Here is a 21,193-nt window from a genome sequence, read left to right on the forward strand (position 1 = left end):
CCATTCATCATCATTATCAGTACAGTTCATGTAATAAAAGTGTAAACACAATGATAATAATATAACAGGAAGGAGCAATGAAAGAGACAAAACATTCAGTAAGTAAGAGGGACTTACTTTGCAGTGGAGCCACTGTCTCTTGTCCATCTGTTTGGGGCAGAATCACATTATAAAGTTATCACAGTCATCATTTACATGTCATATACTGTATATCCATTAACAGTACATTAAATATAAATGTATAAATGACTCCTCTGACACTGTTAATAACCCTGATTCCAAAAAGGTCAGGATGCTGTTATATTTGGACTTGTTTGTGATGACTTGTGTTATCCCTGCGTGATTTAATAGTGTTCCACCGAGCTTGAATGCTTCACTTTTTCGGTCTTAAAGTGTCCTCATTAATGTTGGATCAGGTGAAAGTCAGGTTTTGCACAGACTTGAGGAGTCCATGCCAGCTCCAGTGCAGACTTTTTGTCTCCACGGTATTTTCTCATCAATTCATTGGTTTAAGATTGATCAGTTTTTTCTGCCGCTCTTCCAACACGTCTTCTGTTCTTTAACAATTTGATCTAGTCAAAAATATTTCTTTACTGCATATAAATCAACACTTGCCTGTAACTGGTTCCCAAAAAAATCACTATCACTGTGTGAATTTTTATGTGGCTCTTCAATTCTGCTTTAATCAAATAACATAACAAGAGGACTGCACAGCCTGCTCTGTCTAGCATCGTTTACTTCCTCCTCAAGTCATGATACTCACTTCCTGCCCTGTGGGTCCAGAGAACAGAAGATGACTGTGTTCACAGCGTAATGTCTCCTGAAGAACAGCCTGCAGTAATAGAGACAGTCTGTGTGTGAACATGTGGATTCTCGTGGGATCACATTTCTATCTGTGTGTGTGTGTTTGGACTGAACAGGTTTGAACACTCACTTCCTCTGGTTGTCAGTGAGCGTGATCCCCTGAGCCGACACTTTGAAGTGGACGACGGTGGACGCTGGCGGGGGGTCCATGGAGAGCGTCTGTGTGGTCGCCTTCTGCACCGCCTGATGTCCCGTCAGAGACTCCAGCGACACAGAGCCCAGGTACCACACGTTACACGCTGTAACGCACGCACACACACACACACACACACACACACACACACAATAAAGGAACAGCTCAACACAAAATGAGAATTAAACATCTTCTGATTTTATTCACTGAAACAGACAGAAGGAATTTTGTGCACTTTGTAGCAGATATAGATTGAGGTGAAGTTTCAATATTTGCAGGGTGTGTGTAGATATAAATTAATGTGCTGTACACACACACACACAAGTCAAACAAACACACAGATTTGTGTACAAATCTATCCCGTACCTGCTCCCTGTTTGAGGAGTTCAGCCGCTGAGTTTGTCGATGTCTGTGCAGACGAGTCGTTCAGGTCCTCCACCGGGTCTGAGAGCAAACACACGTGTTATACACACACACACACACACACACACACGCGAGTTTACTGAACAAGAAACACACAAACTGCATCTGTGCACACTCCAGTTGCAATACAAATATCACCAGTGATTTAGAGGCAACTTCTGGTTGTTTTGATGGTCAAAGGACTGTAACACGTCTCTGGGGGCTCCTTGGTATCCAGCTGTACTTACTTGACTGACACTATTTCATGCCTTAAACAAATAATTCTCTGCATCAATGTGTTACACTCACACACATCCATCCATACACACAGCTTACCTCTGTCAGGCAGGATGAGTTTGCAGGGCAGAGCCAGAGGAGTGATGGAGTGCTGACAGACGAGAGCTGTGAGACTTCCTGACAGCCAAATAGAAAGATCCTTCAGAATCAACATTTTACAAACAGCTCCACTATACAGATGGGCTAACACACTGTGGCTAATCTACTGTATGATGAACAATGGAGCCAGCTGTACCTCATCGTACTGACCCGAAGAGGGCAGCAGATGAGACACATTATAATATTGAGATCCTGTCCTACAACAACCTCAGTGGATCCATCCCAGTGAACTATTAACATGGATTTGAGGAAGCAGACTGCTCAGTAACTGACTGAACACACTTTAAAATGTCAGCTTAGTCTAAATGTACAAGAGGACAGCAGTCCTGGCCTGGGATCAGTGGAGAGCACTGATGCTATTTTCCCACACAACACTTCAGAGGGAAACATTGATCTTTTTACCGTTTAACATTTATCGTTATTTTTATCTCCTGGAGCAGCTTCCACATTAGAGTTCTGCTTACTATTAACACAACGACTTACTATTAACATTTTCTTAGAAAATTTACAGTATCACGATGTCCATGTGTCCATGATGATATAGAATTAAAGACATTGTGAAGAATTAGAATTAGATATTAGATCAATCAGCACCAAATGAGTGAGTAATAATCAAGACACTTTACACTTATTCTCACCGAAGTACGGCTCGTTGGGGCAGCCTTTCAGACGAACTCCTTTCTGCGTGCACTCTATCAGGAAGTGTCTCACCAGCTCATTGGACAGGTCCCCTGCTGCAGAGACGTGGAGAAAACTATTTCAGTATATTTGCATCCATATAGTATGTTGTTACTGACTGGTAGATGGAACTTTTAAACAAAAAATGTATCTAAAAAAGATGACATCACCTTAATTCATCTTTAAATCAGCAGCTCAGACAATGAATTTCAGAGAAAATGTAACTTTAGAAATCAAACGCAGTGATTCACATTGTTTAACATATAAAACATCACTGAAAAGGTGAATTGGATGCTTAAACTTAAACTTGTAATAAACTCAACTTTACTTGTATGGAACCTCTCATACAAACATGGAGGCCGAGGTGCTACAGAGAGCAACCTTTTACAGGCACAGACAAAGAAGTAAGAACAAAAACACACAACAATTTATTTTGCAAAATTTAAGAATAACAATGAAATTATTAAAACATTTTTAAAAAAAATATAAGTCAATACAATTTTTTAAAAAGAAATAAAAGTCAATGTGTAAGAGCCAAAGTCACCATGACATATTGTGTTTGTGTTGTTGTTAATGAGGGTTGTGTGTGTGTAGCTGGTCCTTCTGTGATAAACAGTGCCTCCCTGTGTTACAACCAAGAAGTCAGATTTAAAAGCTTAGCCAGCAATGAGTGGAGGAAGGAGGATACTTTATGGTCAGTTCAGCTCGATTCAGCTCTTCTGACTGTTCATTTTGGATATTTGGATTACCGTTTCTGTAGACTGCACTCTTGTGGATACTCGTGTGCAGAAGGATTCTACTTTGTAAATCATTCTTGCTGTGTTCAAATGAGGATAACTGTATTTTTGTCTGCTTGGAGAGACGAGTAAGTCTGCAAACAATATTCTTCTGACTGTGTGGATTTGTGAGTAAGCTCTCTGATGAGATGGTTATTAATTATAAAAATGCAAAAACACAATAGATAAAAAGCATGAAAACCAATGATTAACATTTCTTGAGGTTTCTTTTAAAAATGTAAAAAGTCCATTAGATCGACAGTAGCTGAATGCTGAAATAAAGTTGGACCGGGATGTCAGCTGCAGACGAACATTCTAAAGGCAGACATTAAATCCATTAAAAACACAGCACTTTGTCAGATTTTCCGCCTACCTTTCTTACTCTGTTGTATCACAGATGGAGGGGGCGTGGCCACCTTCATGGCCAACCCATATGCCCCACGAAATGAGTGACTGTCCCTGACGATGAACGAGCCCGGCTCTTTGTCCTTTAGCACTGTGATGGCTGTTGGACGGGGGAGGAAACACAGATAAGCAAAAGGTAGAATTGTGTTCACACTGTACAGCGAGCAAACCTGAGCACAAGGGCATATTATTTGCTTGGACGTAGCCGTTCGACTCTCCTGTCCAACACCAATATTTACCTTGGTCTCTGGAAATGTCGGGCTTGTACCAGAACTTGGACGTGTCCTGAACAAACTTCACAGTGTCCTGCTTACTGCCAAACTCTGCGAGACACAGATTAAGACTCTACGTTAGGTTTCAGACTGGCTTTGACCCAAATATGACACGGCAGCAGAGAAAAATAAAGTGAGAGAGAGTTTGTTAAAGGGTCAGTGCACCCAAATGACAGACAGATGTGTTATCACTCAAGCATATTCATAGCTAACCATGCAGATCTTTAAGACAGTCTACCTGGTCCTGGTGACGGGGCCCCACCGAGTCCTCTGAGGGGGTCGGGGGTCATCGGGGACGAGAATGGGATGCTGAGACTACTGCCACTGTGAGGACTGGAAAACCCGCTTAGAGAGGGGGACTGAGAGCCAAGCTCTGCCCCCTCACCTCTCCTCTTCTCAGGCAGCAGCGGAGGGAGGCCCCCGTGTCCCCCAAGGTTCAGACCCCCAAGGCCCTCCACGGCCTCCAGCAGGCTGTGCTCCAGGCCGCCGTTCCCAAACAACAACAACGAGGACAAGTCTGCGCTGTCCGTCTCCCTGTGGACACTCAGACCACCACCCAGGCCTTTCAGGGGCCCCCGAGGAGAGCTGTGGGCATTGGGAGTGCTGAGGGAGAGAGGAGGTGAGGGCTGGGGGGGATACGGGGAGTCCTGGGAGTTTGGAGTCCGGTCATGCCACACAGGAGGAGGGGTGGAGCTAAGAAAGAGAAAATAAAGAGGATTAGAGGTGGAAATAAAGACATACAAGTATACAAATAATGAATAATTATGTCAATACTTTATAATATTTAAGTTCCCATGTAACTGCTATTTGCTTCAGCATAGTAACATGTTTCCTGTGAAAACAGGGAGCTAGGAGGGACTTGTTGAGGATATTTATTGTTGTTACAGTAGCCAACAGTGCTGAATATGTGTGAAGTCCAGACCGGGATGGAAAAAAACAACCTCCCAGAAGATGGAGGCCAGTTTGAGCACAGTACTGATGGTGTACCGGGGGAGTCTAGCATGGCTGCGAGCTAAGTTGCTCACGACAGCTACATCTACTGTAGCAGCAGTTAGTGGTTACTCTAGCAACAATGCTATCTTATCTGTCCATCAGGAAACCCCATGAATCACCTCAGTACTATGTACTTTGGAGGTCTTCACTGGGAGGCTACTGGTTAACAGTAGTGAGCATGTAACAAGTAAAGCTAAATGTCCAGAGTCGAGGCAGAGCAGCCAGAGAACATCAGAGAATACATTCTCCACAACATTTGATCCAGTTTCACCCACATCAGTGAATCAAGTTATAAAGGTGGGTCTTTGTACAGTAATCCAGGAGGCAAATACTTCATTCTGGTGGCATCCTTCTTTGTATACGTCCATCGCAGCATCATAAAAATTAAGAAAGCATTCATTTGATGAAAAATTAGTATTTGCCCGGAAATTAGAAACTCTAAAAAACCAAAATAAATAAGAATACCTCCAAAAACACTGTTGGGCCTGATTTTAGCATATAGATGAGATAGAGTAAGATATATGTGATAAAACGCTTAAAAATCGATTTTGACCTCATGCAAACTTTAAAAGTTGATTATTAATGGCAGCTGCAGCAGTAGTTGCACTGTGAAGGTGCTCTGAGGACATCACACTGTTTCAAAAGATTCCTATTTTGTGCCATAAAGCTACTGCCCTTTGTGCTGCACAGCATTTAAGCAGATTTCCTGCAGAAAGGTCAAACTGGTACTGGCTTGTGCACAGGGCCGGAAAGTAAACAGGGCTCTTGGCCCTTTGGAGTTTTTTTTGAGTGAGGAGAAATATTTTCAAAAGAATCCAGTTTATGTAAAATAAAAAACGTAATATGATTAATAACATATTTGTCTAGGGATTTATTTGGTAGAGGCCAGTTTAATCCCTGTGACTTGAACAAGTAAAAACACATTTCTACTGGAACTACATAGGTTAACTTTGAAAAGAAGCTGGAATCAGACTGAGTTCTTTGTTCTTCTACGATCCCTCTAGTTTGGAGAAATATGTCTTATACATCTGATAATCAGAAATATTCCTCAAATGTTAATGATTAAAGACAAACCAATCAGAGAAATGTTGTCATAAAAGAGGAAATCATTCGGAGTTTCACTGAAATGGCTTCATCAATTACTGCTCTTCCAAGAAGGCTCAAAGAAAGACAATACTTTGCAATCCTGTGCAATGGGAGAGGGCACAGGCAGCACAAACAGCAGTCTTATTATTGCTTTTACTAATGTTTTAACTTTATTGTGGACTTGATTTGTGTAATATTCCACCGTATGTAATAATGCAACACGTAGCAGCATTAGCCAGCCTGTGTGTTTACCTGTCTGTTTGTGGGAGGGGGCTCTCTGACGACACCGAGCACATGGAGCCAAAGATCCTCTGACAGGAAGCAGGAGTGACCGACACGTCTGATCTGAAGAGCTCTCCGTCTGTGGAGCTGGTGGAGTGGTTCATACTGTCCAGGAAACTCCGGGAATCTGACAAAATGAACAAGACAAAAAAAATGATGTCAACCCGTTTTTACTACATACTGTAGTTCTAAAATACCAACCAGACCACATTCCACATTCACATTCGTTATAACTGCCTAGTAACTGGTACTTGTTGTGTTTGCTGTCATTGGGACTCTATCTTTGTTTGGATGATACACCCATCAACGTGTATCAGCAGAGGATAAACTCACCTGTCATTTCTGACAGGAATGTGGTAGCTTTCTCTCACTTTTGTTCTTTCAGGGAATGAATCCTGGCGGCGGGTGGCATTTTTTTGACAGTAAGATAAATATTGCAAACCTTACCCTTTAAACCATTTTCCCATGGTCTCATTTCACGTCAACTCCTTTAACTTCTTGTAGGCAATTAGTCAAAGTTAGCCTAAAGAAAGAAAGCAGGGAGAAACTAACTAACCGTCTCCCTCCGAAGTTTAAAAAATGTGCATACCAACACCTCTTTGTGTATAGATAAAAAGATAGACTCTTGTAAAGAAAGTGAATAAGCATATTTCCCCAAATAATTATTACTTCTTGAAGCTGGACCTTGTACAACCTGCTTTGACAGTATGATAGCCAATAAGGGAAATTTGAATGTAAGTTTGAATCCTCAGAGGTCGACATCATACAATGTAAGTTGTAGTGTGTGTGACGTCGGAGCGAGGGCACGCCAAACATCCCAACATGACATCCTGACGCTCTGACAACACAGTGTGTCATTCAGCAAACATGTGGGCAGGCCTCCTCAGGCCACAGACAGGCCTGTGAAGTACGATGAGTCACCGTGTAAAGAGTCAATCATTATAAAGGGCTCCTTGTTCGGGCCGGCTGCACCCCCCCGACCCTCCCCCCCCTCCCCCCTCCTCCTCCTCTCTTCCGCTCCTTCTCCCCATTCAGGAGCTCTGAGATGGAGGAATTTGGACGCAACAGCCGGCTTTGTTGGTGATCATATTGGACCAGCGGCATCATCTCGAGTGGATTTTATAATCGCTCGTGTCCTGTTAATGAATTTGAGGAATGTTGTGTGCGCGCGCGCACACACACACACACACACACACACACACACACACACACACACACAAGAGTAAAGAGTAACCACTGTCCATGTATAAAAGGAAGTGATGGACAATACATTTAGTACCTTGAGTATTTCCATTTTATGTGACATTATACTTCTACTCCACTACTTTAAAGAGGCAAAATTGTACTTTTTACTTCACTAGATTCATTAGAAACTTGTTTTCACGTTCCTTATTGCCAGATTAAGATTTGATAACCTTTGTTCATAGATGCAGATTAAAATACTAACAGTTTACAGTATATAGTAACTAGAATTGGCTCCATCACAACCGACTACAGTATTAAAATGCTGTTTACGTGTTCATGCTTGTATTAAAACACATTAAATGCCTCTATAATGATAAAACACAATGAAAGGGAGCATTCTACTAAACAAAGATGTTTGCTTTTGATATTTAAATACATTTTTTGAGGAGAATGAAGGTTTATTCTTGACTTTGGGAGCACATAAACTGTAATAAAGATTTAAAACTCAAGGTCCACTTACTTTGTATTTTAGTGACAACCCTGAAGATTCCAGAAAGGCCACAGATGCACTGTGTGTCGACTCATTTCTGATAATATAATGAATTACTTAAGTATAATGTCAATTAACTGTGGGTATGCCCCATCAGTAACAACTCAGTTTGGACTTTTACTTGTACAGGAGTGTGTTTTCACTGTCGTCTTAGGATCTGAATACTTCCTGGTCGAGAGTTTAGGGTTTAAAACGATGTTCCCACAGCTGAATGCTTCCCACGCACATTTCTATAGTGCCAACATTATGTACGGTGTATCAGATGTCCTTAAGTGAGAATTTAGTGGCAGCTGCAGCAAGCAGGACTCATTAAACATACTGGGAGTTATGTATTGCATGTTCAGTATCTATCTGCCTGTCAGCTCATCAAGTTATCCGGTACAGGAGTACACAATATACAGACTGCTTCAACAGCAAATGTAGAATATAACTAAGTACATTTACTCAGGATTTGGTGGTACTTGTACTTAATACTGAGTATTAGACAAAAAGTTTTTTGTACTTCTTGTGAGTTACATTGCATATTTAAGGTTTCCAGTATCAGTGTTGTGCCTGATATATGGCATCTTTAACGTATTTATTTATTTAATCTTGAGTCCCATTTTATAGATGCAAAAAGTTGGATGCTAGAGTGGTGTAGTAATGAGTCCTTGAACCCTGAGTGGGTTTTCAGTGAAATACCTGAAATAAGGTGTGTGGTTACCTCAGGCTGAAGATATTCACACGAGTTGTTCTCCAACATAAAATCCATCATTAAATGTCCCACAGTTTAATTATAAAGCTCTTCCGTGTGTTTAAAATGGTTAGCGGTTGCTAACAAGTGTGTAAATGAGACTACAGAGGTTGTCGGGGACATTAAACGTCACCACAGCGAACACAGAGACTCATCTACTCACTAGTCTGTCTTCACAGGCCCACTTTAGTTACAAACTGTTCTAACTCTGACTTTACAACTTCTACATTGGTCAGTTTATAGGAAACCTGTACAGTAATTGTGTAGAAAAACTCTTTTAAGGTTTAATTTATGCTTCAAAAATCACAAAAGTGGTGTTCATCTGTGAAGATTATCTTGATGAACAAAGCCTGTAAATATCATAAACTTGGTTTGTCACAAAGGTTATTTCTGGTGGTTATCCAAAATCACATTAAAAAATCCCAGACTTGTTGTCAAAGGAACCAGGGCGATGCTAACTTCCAGGTTAGCCTATAAAAATATGTCATCACTACACCACTGTATTACGATGGATAAGAGTATAAAAGTCAGCCTCATGTTATCCATGATTTTAAATCCAACATTCTCAACACATTATTTTCACATGGTGTGGTGCCATCTGAAACCCCCCATGGTACCTCAGATACGCCATAGGCGGTTGACACTCAACTTGAACTCTCAGGGGTTAAAGGTCAGGAGCACAGTGCAGGTTATGTTGTGGACCTTCTCATTACTGACACACAGACACTCACACACATCTCAAATGAATACATTTGTAATGAGTTTTAAAAAAAATCTGCTGATGGAACAAGTGACAACTGCTTTAAAACAAGTCTCCATATCATACTGAAATATTACTTTCTAGATCATTGTGTCTTATATTAAGTGTCTTATAAGTAATGAGATATTTTGATGAGAAATAGACTACAAATATACTTGGCGAAATTGAGATTTTTTGCAGTGTAATCCATAGCTCAAGTTGTTGCTGCTTGAAGTAAACAAACACAAACAGAGGGGAATGCACTGAGGGCAGGAGGATTCCTCAAACATTCCCACAGACCATCGCTGTCAGTTTCGCTCTCTCGGGACGATTCCCAGAAAGCCACCAAGCTGCGTCTCTCTCTCTCTGTTCCCACGGCTGACTCTCCTCACCGTGGTTTGTCACATCTGCTGCTCCACAGCTCATCCAGTTAATTACAGAACAGCCCCAAACTGTGGCAGCACCGGCTGACCCCAGCCTGACCTCTGACCTCTGACCTCAGACCTGACTCTGCTCTGTTAGGTTCTGCTAGCCGTTATGACGCTCTAATACACTTTTCAACTCCTGTATCCATGCTGCTCAGTATCCATAGCTACTCACTCTGAGCTGGACCTGGACTAATGAAGAAACCTGAGGGGAGAGAACAGTCTGTGCCAAGTCTCAGTGACAGAAGTTCATTTATATAGTCAAACATGACATTTTCCCCAAAATATTCTGGACTCTTTCCCTTCAAAATAAGAGCTTTTCTCTCTCAAAGTGGATCTGTTAAGGTGCCAGAAGTGTGGCTGTTTATCTAACCTTAATCCCTACTAGATAATTCTGTATATCATACATTTTAATAAACTTGAATTTCCCTTTTGTCTTTTTCTGAGTAGTTTGACTTCATTTACATCAGTTACCAGTGACCTTGTCTTTTACAATGTAAATGTAAATGTTGCACTTTAAAGGACTAGTTCAGCAAAAAATAAACAAACATTCAGTCATCATCTCCTCCCCCCATGCTGATGGAAAGTCAGGTAAAGTTTCGTAGTGTACAAAACATTTCTGGAGCTTCACAGCAAAACAGTGTTGTGCTAAACAACTGAAGTAGCTGGAGATTTGTTTTAAAATGTAAAAAAAACAAACATAAAATGGCAGCATATACAGTAGCTCATCAGGCTTAATCCAAGTCTCCGGAAGCCCTGTGATCCCAAATTGATTTGAAAAGACATAATTTACACCATCGACCCACAGTCAAGCTTGTGCACCAGCTTCAGGCATGATGTGTGCTAAAATCTTTAGCTTAGCAGTTACAGTGAAGATTTTTGCATAAAATATGGTGTAAGTAGCATCTTTTCAAATCAGTTTGGGATCTCTGACCGTCTGGAGACTATGATTACACCAGACGAACTCGATGGAGCCAGTTTATGTTTATTTTCTGTTTTTTTGTGTCTCCAGCTACTTCAGTTGTTTCGGAGAATGCTGCAACACTGTTTTACTGTGAAGCTCCAGAAATGTTTTGTGGACTAAGAAACTTTACCTGACTTTCCATCCACAAGGGGATGGGTAGATTTAATTTATGAGTGAACTGTTCCTTTAAATTTGACCCAACATCGTCTGGATTGTTTCCCTTCTCTTAAACTGTTCTTGGTGAATCTGATAATGTGCCAGAAAGAGGGCAGGGTGTTGAACTGGTAAATAAAACAGAGGTCATGTCTGCAGACTCGTTTAAAAACACAAAAACATCTGACAAACTTCATTATGTTTCAAATATTTGAGTTCACTCCTCTTCGGTTTATTCATCAGTGTTTTTCTGTCCATTGTTTTCTCCTCACTTTTGCAGCTCCCAGTGAGCACAAAGCCTCTTCAGTTTGGGTCGAACCGTGCAAAACCAATTCCAGATGGCACAGACCCATGTGGGCACGACTACCAGCCTCCACCAGCCAATAACTCCCCGAAAAAAAACCCATAACACACACAGACACACACTTTCCAGATCTCAGAGTGTGATGGTTATATGGCTCAGACTGAAGATGTGTGCATACCTTCATGCTTGGTACGGAGGTAATCCCATTAATCAATAAAACCACAGTGAGGGTATCTGGAGCTAATATTTCACCTCATGTTTCCACCTCAGACCATCAAGCTGACACATAAGCAGGAGGGTTTGAAAGGAAAGGCAGAGAGAATCACAGAAGAAGAAATGCAGGAAGATGAACAACATACAGCCGTCACATGTTGAGTGCAGCTGAAGTGCTCCTGTGTTGTGTTGAGACAAAGAAACACTTCTCCTCATCTCTCTTTATTTCTTCCACTCACGCATCCAAACATTTACTCTCCGAGCAGCGTCTCAGTGGACAGACGGGAGAGCCTACACACCAGCATCAACACAATGATGCATATGGAGTTATGTAGAACAACAGTGGGTTTGAAGACTCCCTGATGACCACAGGAATGTGAGTGCAAGCACTCTGTACACACACGCACACACACATGAACACACACACGAACACACACACACACAGACACACGAACACGCACACACACACACACACACACACACACAGGAACACACACACACACACACAGTGAGGCTGACAGGTCTGAAGGTCTGTGGCATGTTACAGCTGTTCATAGTGATCACAGGCTGCAGCGTCTCTGGGGGATGAAGGGAAATAGGAGTGAAAGAGCGACTCTGAGAAGAAGCAGGAACACAATGAGGAGGAAAACACCTGCTGTGATCCTGAGGCCCACTGAAAGTCCATTTTACTGAGTCATAATCATCAGATTTTTCAAAATGATTCAGGGTAAAATAAAGTTCTTACTTATGCTTTAAAATCTATTCAGTTAAATTCACATGGCAGATATCACTACAGTCTGAGAGGAAGATCATTCACAATGTCGGACTCTGACAGTCTGATGATATCTGTTAACTTATAGCATATGAAATGCTGTGTGTGCAAATGACAGTTCAAATTCTGGAAAATTCAGTATCTTAAATGCACATGTAATTTTTTGCCGTTCTCTGAAGCAAAACAAAAGATGAAGGTAGTGTGGGATCATGGCAGTTGTTTTCTTTATTGTTAAACAGCCACCATTGCTGATGAAAATCTGTCTGACGTGACTCAGGCAGAAAAGTTTGCAGACAAGGTTAGGATTTAAAGTTTTATTCACGTTATATTTAGTTTCGTCCGCCAACTTCCGACCTCATTCTCTGACAAACCATCTGATGTTTCCCTAAAGTTATAGTGACAGGTGACCACATGAATCACACCGTTACCTTCTCTCTGAGGCTGTACACAACTCAACAAAATATACACAAGACACAAGTTTGGGAAACAAAACTTCCAGGATGACTGCAGAAAGTTGAAGTGTGTTAAGTAAGTGAATGTGCAGAGCAGGGATTTCTGGCACAACTTCACTAGATTCCAGCATGCACGGCGAGGGGAAAAAGTAGTCAGTCTCACAATAAAGTTGTTCTTTATTCTATAAATGTTGAAGAATTATTAATCTCTTAAGCTACAGCGGTACTGCCGGTGTCTTAAAACTGCAATAACTGACTGATCTCTGGCCACTTGAACACCACAAACATCTGAAGAACACAAACTTATTGTTGTTTGTTAGCTAGAATTGCACATGGACACTTCCAGCGCAACCCAATCACCCCATCAGACTATGTGTCCTCCTGATGAATACAAGTCTAATAGTCTTTATACTCCTTTTAGCTCTTATTTGGTCTCTACCATCTCCTCAGGAAATATCAGACTCTTTAGCTGCTAAATGTTCCACTTTTTCCACCAGCTAATTTCTTTACTGTCTATCTGTCTGTTCGCTGCCAATCAGGCAGTCTACAGTTGGTTTGATGAGAGTGATGAGACTGAACTGTACAGTAAATGTGCGGTAAGACCGAAACTAGCAGCCAAAAGAGCAGCAGACTTTGTGATAATTCTGTGGGTGACCTCTTATTTGATCCTTTAGTAATAAAACATGAATTATAAGACCTTTAACAATCACTTCTTTCAGAGGTCATGCAGCTCTCTCCTTGGTATCACTTGGCTCTGCACCAGAATGTGATCAGTGTCTCCCTCCCTCAGTAAAAGTCAATCAACGTCAGGCCCTGCTGAGTCTCTCCGCCTCCTCCTCCTATTCAGCAGCTCCGAGTGTCCGAGCAGAGCATTTTTCTGTAGAAGAGGACAAACTAGTAGGCGGTCGTCTGTAAATCAGATTCCTCCGCTCTCTCACAGCTTTATCGACTCAGTGAAGTGGCAGAGGAGAGGAGGGAAGAATAACAACAAGGAACAAGTGGAGGGAGAGAAACAGGGTGAAGGCTGACAGTAAAGAAAAGGTTATGGGAGAGAATGCTGTCACTAAGGTGTTTACTGCTGCTGAACTGTTGAGACTACCGGTTTGATTTATGAAGAATATCTGACTCGCTTCATTTATCACAGCCTGGATCAGATGTGGAGATATGTGGTGGTGATGTGATGGTGCTCAAAATGAAAACTGATGTTTTTCAAGTATTAAGTTGGTCTGAACGGCAGAAACATTCCAGATATTTGATCATGTTTTGAAGCTGAAATGAAATTCCTCAGACTGTACCCATCTGGGGAAGTGATCACGGACCATAAGTGGTTCTCCTCGTGGGTTTATACATGTTATAGTAGTTATAACATGCATAACACTCTGTGTACCTGACTGTTTTATGACCCTAACAAGCCACCATCAGTCTAATCATCTCACATTTGTGTGAAAAAAGGATATTTTTAGACGTCAGGTAACATTTCAATAACAATATATTAAGGTGTATTAAGAACCTGCTTCACACTGAAATATAGTTAATTAAGTGCTGTTAAAAACATTCATATGTAATATCAATGTCTTCAAGCTTCAAAATAACTTAGGTATATAGTTAGTTAGTTAGTTGGTTAGATAGTTTTAATCATGACACATAGGCATAATCAGTGTTTACTGGAGGATGCATCAGCTCTGTCTGTCCGCAGCTCTGATGTCATCACAAACTGACTCTAAGTTCCTCCTTAACTTGACTAGCGTGTGTGTGTGTGTTGTTTCCTGCACGGCTAGCTAGCTAAATGTAGCTGCAGCCAAATATCAACAGAAGAATGGCAACAAGCATTGTTAAAAAACCATTAACTCTTAAATAGACATTTCTTTGTATGTATGTCTACACATATTTCTTTTCCATACACACGCTCTGGCTTGACTCAGCACGTTTACAATAAACTTGTGATGGACATGCAAATCAACACAGCATGGTGCCTATGGAAATGACTTCACTTAGCCTGACTCTGCAAGAAATCACATGGTAATTCAGTCTGTTATCAGGGTACCACAGCAGTTTATTTGGCACATTTCAAGAATTAAACCTTAATTGTAAAAATTGTGCATCCTCAGTGGTGTCTGGTCTCTCAGAGACTACAAACTGGACTTCTTAATTTGTACTTGATCTTTAGAGCCGAACCTGTAGAAGCAAACACAGTGCTGTTGTCGGTCTGTACAGCCCTGTATTTCCTATTTTCTTTTCTGACACTCATCAGAGCGCATACCTTTGCCAAGGCCTAACAGTCCCCTTGAATTCAATCCAGCGTAATCCAGTATCAAACTCTACAGTCCTTGATCACTTTCATTTTTAACTGCTTAACCATAATTCAAGCTCACCAGGTCTAGGATCCACATCAAATTGTACTCACTTATAGATACCAGCCACCTAAATTCACCTGATTTTTTTTCATCAAGATTCATGCATTATTCCCTGAGAAGTTAACAAAGAATTTGGAAAAATCTCACAATGTTAAAGGAAGTGAGAAGAAACTCCTGGATCCGTCCCTTTATCTGGAGCTGCACAAAAAGTTAATGGAGTCTATTCTGGGCTGCGACCCATCCTCCATCAACGTTTCCTGCAAATCAGCTTTGTAGTTTTTGTGTGATCCTGCTGACAAACCAACCAACAAACCAACAAACCAACAAACTAACAAACTGACGCGGGTGAAAACATAGCCTCCTTGGTGGAGATAATTACATTTTCCTGCTTTACTGCAGCTCTTACAGAGAACTTGACCCATTGTCTGCATATAGCTTCCACACTTCCTGCAGTATCACCTGTCTCATCATGTTTTCTACTGTTGTGTAGATAATCCAGACACCATTACATCATCACATGTAGGACCACTGATGCTCTGGCACATCTCACACAGGCGGAGCTTGTGACACCACAGACCACTTGTTGATGAATGCTCAGAGGAACAGAATTTCCATTCTGGTCTGTGCAGCCTGAACTAGCCTTCTGTCCACTGTGTTGTCAACATTTTCCATCCTTGAGGTTTAAAGTTTTCTGCCTCTTTGCCCTTAATTTCCTGCAGTCCTCTAAAAGCCAAATGTTTCTCACACAGCAGAGGCCTGTACAGAACAGCACTCGTCACTGACTTTGTCCCTTAGGAAAGTGTCCATTTTCTCCGCACTCACTTGTGGCAGCTAATGTCTTCAGCCTGCTTTAACACTGGCCAGAAATCCCTGGTGTGTTTGGGACTGCATATCTTTCATTATTCATTAATCTGCCAGTTCATTTCTACATTTGAAGGTCATTTCTTCTTTTTTTTCATATCTTAATACTCTGATAGATTGTCTCTGGTGAATCTGTCGTATTCACTCCAGAAGAAGTTCCTGATAGCAGCTGTATTCATGTTCAGACCAACAATAACACTGCTCGAAAATACAGAAAATAGTGAGACAGGAAGTTAAACTTCGCTTGACTTTTGCCAAAGTGCTATCCTGGTTCCAGACCTCTGAATCAACACCCACATCACTGTTTTATTCAGACATTCAAATAGGTCTGGTGTTGTGCCCACTGAGAAACAGTCGACCAATCAGAGCTTAAGATCAGAGAAAAAATCCTGTTGTGTTTGGTGCTGCATGTCTCTAATTAGTGATTAATCTGGCAGTTATTTTCTCAATGAATCCCTGATAGTTTGGTTTACAGTTTGCCAAAAAATAGAGACACTAAACGCAGCTTACTGAAGCTCTATTTGAAGGGTTTGTCGCAGTTCTAGGGATGGGAACCACAGAGTAACTCACAATACGACACAATTCACGACACGTTACCAACGATAATGATAGTATCACAACACAGAGATTCTGCATCTGTCTAAATAAGGAAAATGTGGACAAGTGCAGGAATTGTGTATTAATTCACTGCATGGTGGTGTCAGTTTCAATACATTTGACATGAACTGAGATGAAACAATAACTAAAAAAGTAATTGCAATGTGTCCATGTGTGCCAACATTCTAATGTAAAGTAGCCATAAACTGGCGTCAAAATGTTTGAAGAAAGGATACAAGTATGACTTACTAAATTCTTTTAAATCTGTGTCTGGAGTCATGAAATGGTGACTTGAGCATGTTTTTATAAAAATATTGATTTTTGGTGCCAGCGAATCAAAAAACATATTGCAAGAGGAAGGGATACAATAAACTGCTGTATCGATATTTTGTCACAACAACAAAATATATAACAAAGGTCTTGAAAAGGCAGAAATGCTCCATTATCAGTTACTCTCTAGTTTATGCAGGCAATGTGTTGGAATTAATCACTTGAAAATAATTTTCCAATCTTTATCACCAATTGACAAAATTATTTACAGGACTTTCTGTGAAATTATAGGAAAAACTTGTGAAGCTGTTGCTTGTTGTGTCCGATGAAGGCAAAGAAAAACAACACATCCTCACAAATGAGATGCTAGAACAAGAATGTCTGAAATTTTAGTTAAATAAACAACTGATTAGTAGTCTATCACAATAGCTGCTGATTATGTTTCTGTGGATCAGCTCATTACTCGACTGATTGTTTCTGCTGCAGTTGTGTTCGCCCTCTACATGTTGTCTGTAGGGAGTTTTTAAACGTAAAATCTGATGAGCTTCATATAATATAAACATCGAGCGCAGATTAATTTTGTTCATTTCTGTTTGTAATTATTCCAGTTTCAGCACATGGAAAATATGTGCTGATGTTATTTAGTAATGAACTTGTGGCTCATCAAGATGTTGTTTCATCATGTACGACATCTCTGGGAGCAATAAGAACACCAACAAAAACACAAACCTTCAAAGACTTTTCAGTTCAACTCGGGTCAGTAGAGCAGAAAAAAGGGGGAAACAGCCTCCCTCGGTTAACCACCAATACATCAGCCTTCCATGTCTGCACGATGGAGGCCAAAATAGCCTTTAACAGGATGAGATCATGAACGCAGCAGTGAGCAGTGGAACAAACCATCTCATCATCCCACCAAGTGTGAGCTGTCAGAGTGGCTGCAGATGCTGCTGCTCACAACATTAAAACCACCAACAACAACAAAAAGTCTGTTTCATGCACAAAGAGACAGAGAGACGAGCCTCAGAGGGGGGTGTGTTTGGTGGACGCATCTGACAGAAAAATTCCAAAGGGTGTCTGCAAATACCAGCAGCCTGGAGGAGAGAGGGGAAGCGTTTCTGTGCATGTGTGCCCTCCTTAAAATTCCCAGGAGGGACAGAGATAACAAAGTATAAACAAGAGAGAGAATGAGCAGAAAACAGAGGAAAACGCCCAGAGAGAGGAGGAGTGACTGAAGGATGGAAAGTGAAGAAATTCATTCAATCACACATTCTTTCAAGCATTCTGACACACGTGTGTGCACGTACGTACCCAGAGATGCAGTCATGATGTCTCTGATGTGTCCCGTTATTTGCCGGTTTCCTGTTGGCACCAAACTTTCAGATCTCTCCTTCACCCTCCTGCTCCAAAGTCTCTATCTCTTTCTGGTATGCTCTTCCTCCCAGTGTGAATGAAACTCTCCCTTTACTAGAATCTCCTCCTCTCTCTCTCTCTCTCTCTCTGCTAGAAAGCAATCTGAGCTCGACTCGCTGAAGCTTTACGTTGTCAGGGGCTGGATCGTTTCACTGCCATGCCCAATTCCTTTCGTCCCCCAGATGGAAAAATAAGCTCCCCGTTTGTTCCTGGCTTGTTGTGACACCGCTCGACTTCTGGGTTGTATGGAGGGAGGACAAGAGGTAGAGAATTTCTCCCCCCCTTTTCCTCCCCTCCATGCATGTCTACATACCCTCCCTCCCTCCTCTTCCTCTCACTGACCACTGAGCATTGTTCCTGCCGGGCCACAGCGAGCACTTTCACCCAATCAGAGTGGATTCCAGTGGGGTCGGAGGTCGTGTGTGGCCTTTTATGGAGCGGAGAGGGGGGCCTCTATGGCCTCTCTGTCAGTGCATGTGTGTCCACTCCCACCATCTGCTCGCCACAAACACACATACACACACAAAGGCATGCAGACACACACACACTTCTCTTGCCATGTGTCTAATCTTAGCACATCATAAATTACACCGTGAGGCTCCTGATTGAATTGTGTTCAGTTTACTTTTGTGTCGGTAGAAGCATGTGCTGCATGCCTTATTTTAACCTCTGTGTCACAGGAAATGGGCTGGAATGGACATCAGCTCGGTCCATCTGTGACACTCGTTTATTAGTTTAAAGACCCAAGTCTTTGTCTATTAAACTACAGGCCAGTTACTAAATATGACAGAAACAAAAGCCTTTAACAACTTCAGAAACGAGGTAATAACCTACAGTTGCTTCAGATGTTTCTGTATGCTGTTTGGTGCTGGGCAGAGTTGGTTTATCAGACATTTTTTTCTGAGTCTGCAACTGGAAAAGAAGTTGTTGATGTGAGTGAACTGAAACAGTAAAGTTGCAGGATGTAGAAGTTGGGTGACAATTCTCTCAGACATTTCACCCATTTTTAACATAGAAATACTGATTTGTGCAGCTTTAAGATTTTAGATATAAGCATGTTTCAGAAGCATTTCATGACCCTTTATTCCAATGTTATGTATCAGATTCATCCTAGTTAGACCTCTAGACGGCTTTTGATCCACAGAATCAAGTCTGCAAAGTCAAATCTTACAGGGATCACTTCAATAAACACAGGCATGTCATCCCAAGAAAATGTTTTGGGTGACAAGCATGATATTTAAGAAACCTCCCTCTTCTTAGCTTGAAGTCATTGCAGTTCTGACTAGATATATACTGTAGAGTGCATACATCTGCAGAGGCCTGACAGTCCTTTAATTCAATCAAGTCTAATCCTTGATAGCCCTGTATTACTCTACATTTAAAACCACCCATAACTGCTTAACCATAACTTAAGTTCACCAGATCTGTAACAGCCACCGACAAGGACAACAAACATTGAATCGTAAAATTGCCAAAGTTGATGCAGTTTTACACATTCATCCGTCCTTTCAGCTCCATTTTGCTCATCACCAGCTCTGCTAAAGTATTGCTAAATGCACCCTAGTGTTTCTGGGACTGGACCTCACTGATTACTGTACAAAAACACAAATGTATAACTTTGTTCACTGATTTAGGAGAAACTGGATCATATGTTATGGCGTTTCCTGATGAACAGATGGCTTTACTTGCTGCTGATGTAGCTGCTAACAGCGGCTAACTGCATCTGGCTCCAAGTGAACACAGCTTGTGTCTGATTGGACACAAACTCAGCGATCAACTGCGGCCAGTTTGACGACAGGGAATCTACTGAGGTGGTTTACAGACTTTAGCTGCTGTCTGCTCCTATGAGCTCACAAAACCACCTTGGTTCTGTATCCCATGTCGTCAGTCTCAGATGCATCGTTAGGTCCTGCTTGAGCCGTATTTGGTCAACCCTCTCATCAGGTAATCAGTGGTCAGACACTTTCAGCACTAAAGCTATTGGTTATAATAAACACTAATCAATATCCTAGTCCCTCCCTACCAGAACGTAAATACTGTATGTGGAAGCAAATAACATTCCGCCTCCAGATTCACGAGGAGTTTAAATGAAGAAAGTGAGAAAAAATCCTGGATCTGTCCCTTTATCCAAATCTGCACCAGAAGGTATTGGGGTCTGTTCTGGGCCAAGACCCATCCTCCATCCAAGTTTCATGGAAATCTGTTCAGTAGTTTTTGTGTGATCAAACCAACCAACCAACAAACGGACTCAGGTGAAAACATAACCTCCTTGGCGGAGGTAAAGATTTATAAATGATTTAGTGAAAGAAATCTCTGAAAAGCAGCAAAATGCTTCAACCACATACGGAAACACTGAAATCAACATAATTCTACAGCTACATCATCGTCATACAGCAATCTAATGTAATGTTTCAGCTGATGACAACAGATTGATGACATCTCTCCCAAACCTTATCCTTTGCAAAGTCATTCCAGTGTTTTCCTACAAATCAACCTAAAGATGAACTCTGCTGCTGTGCACTTTCATTTCCTCGTGACCAAAAAGCTCTGAAATGTTACATAACAACATTTCCTTTGTGTACTTGTGGCCAACTGAAAATAAACAGTGATATATATACAGAAGCTCTCAGCCAGCGGAAGCAGGTTTCAGCCAGAGGAATGTAGATGTTATGAGCTGAGGTTCAGCAGAGGCAGATGGTCCCTTCAGACAAACACTTGACTGTCTAAACCTCAGGGGTCAAAGGTCAGGAGAAAGTGCAGGGGAGTGAGCTGAGAGGACAAAGGGAAACCTCTCCTGCTCCTTCAGATGATTGCCAGAGATCAATGAAATGATGAAGTGCTGTATTTGATCCTAAACAGGTTTTGTGGATAAGATGATTCATAGTCTAATTCTAAAGACTTCTACTGCTGTAAAATTGATAGAC

At 41.4% G+C, this 21,193-nt stretch overlaps 1 protein-coding gene across 1 annotated transcript in view; it reads right to left on the reverse strand.

Moving 5' to 3' along the window:
- tns3.2 (tensin 3, tandem duplicate 2) overlaps positions 1-21,193 on the reverse strand; it is a 55,320-nt gene that overhangs the window by 1,590 nt on the left and 32,537 nt on the right. The window contains exons 17-26 of the mRNA XM_073476744.1: positions 6,258-6,414; positions 4,165-4,619; positions 3,894-3,977; positions 3,623-3,754; positions 2,434-2,529; positions 1,736-1,813; positions 1,364-1,441; positions 935-1,103; positions 764-832; positions 118-147 (exon numbers count right to left, since the gene is read on the reverse strand). Coding sequence (XP_073332845.1) covers positions 118-147; positions 764-832; positions 935-1,103; positions 1,364-1,441; positions 1,736-1,813; positions 2,434-2,529; positions 3,623-3,754; positions 3,894-3,977; positions 4,165-4,619; positions 6,258-6,414 — 1,348 coding nt within the window. The remainder of the gene's footprint in view (positions 1-117; positions 148-763; positions 833-934; positions 1,104-1,363; positions 1,442-1,735; positions 1,814-2,433; positions 2,530-3,622; positions 3,755-3,893; positions 3,978-4,164; positions 4,620-6,257; positions 6,415-21,193) is intronic.

Source organism: Pagrus major, chromosome 11, assembly GCF_040436345.1.
Source record: "Pagrus major chromosome 11, Pma_NU_1.0".
NCBI lineage: Eukaryota > Metazoa > Chordata > Actinopteri > Spariformes > Sparidae > Pagrus > Pagrus major.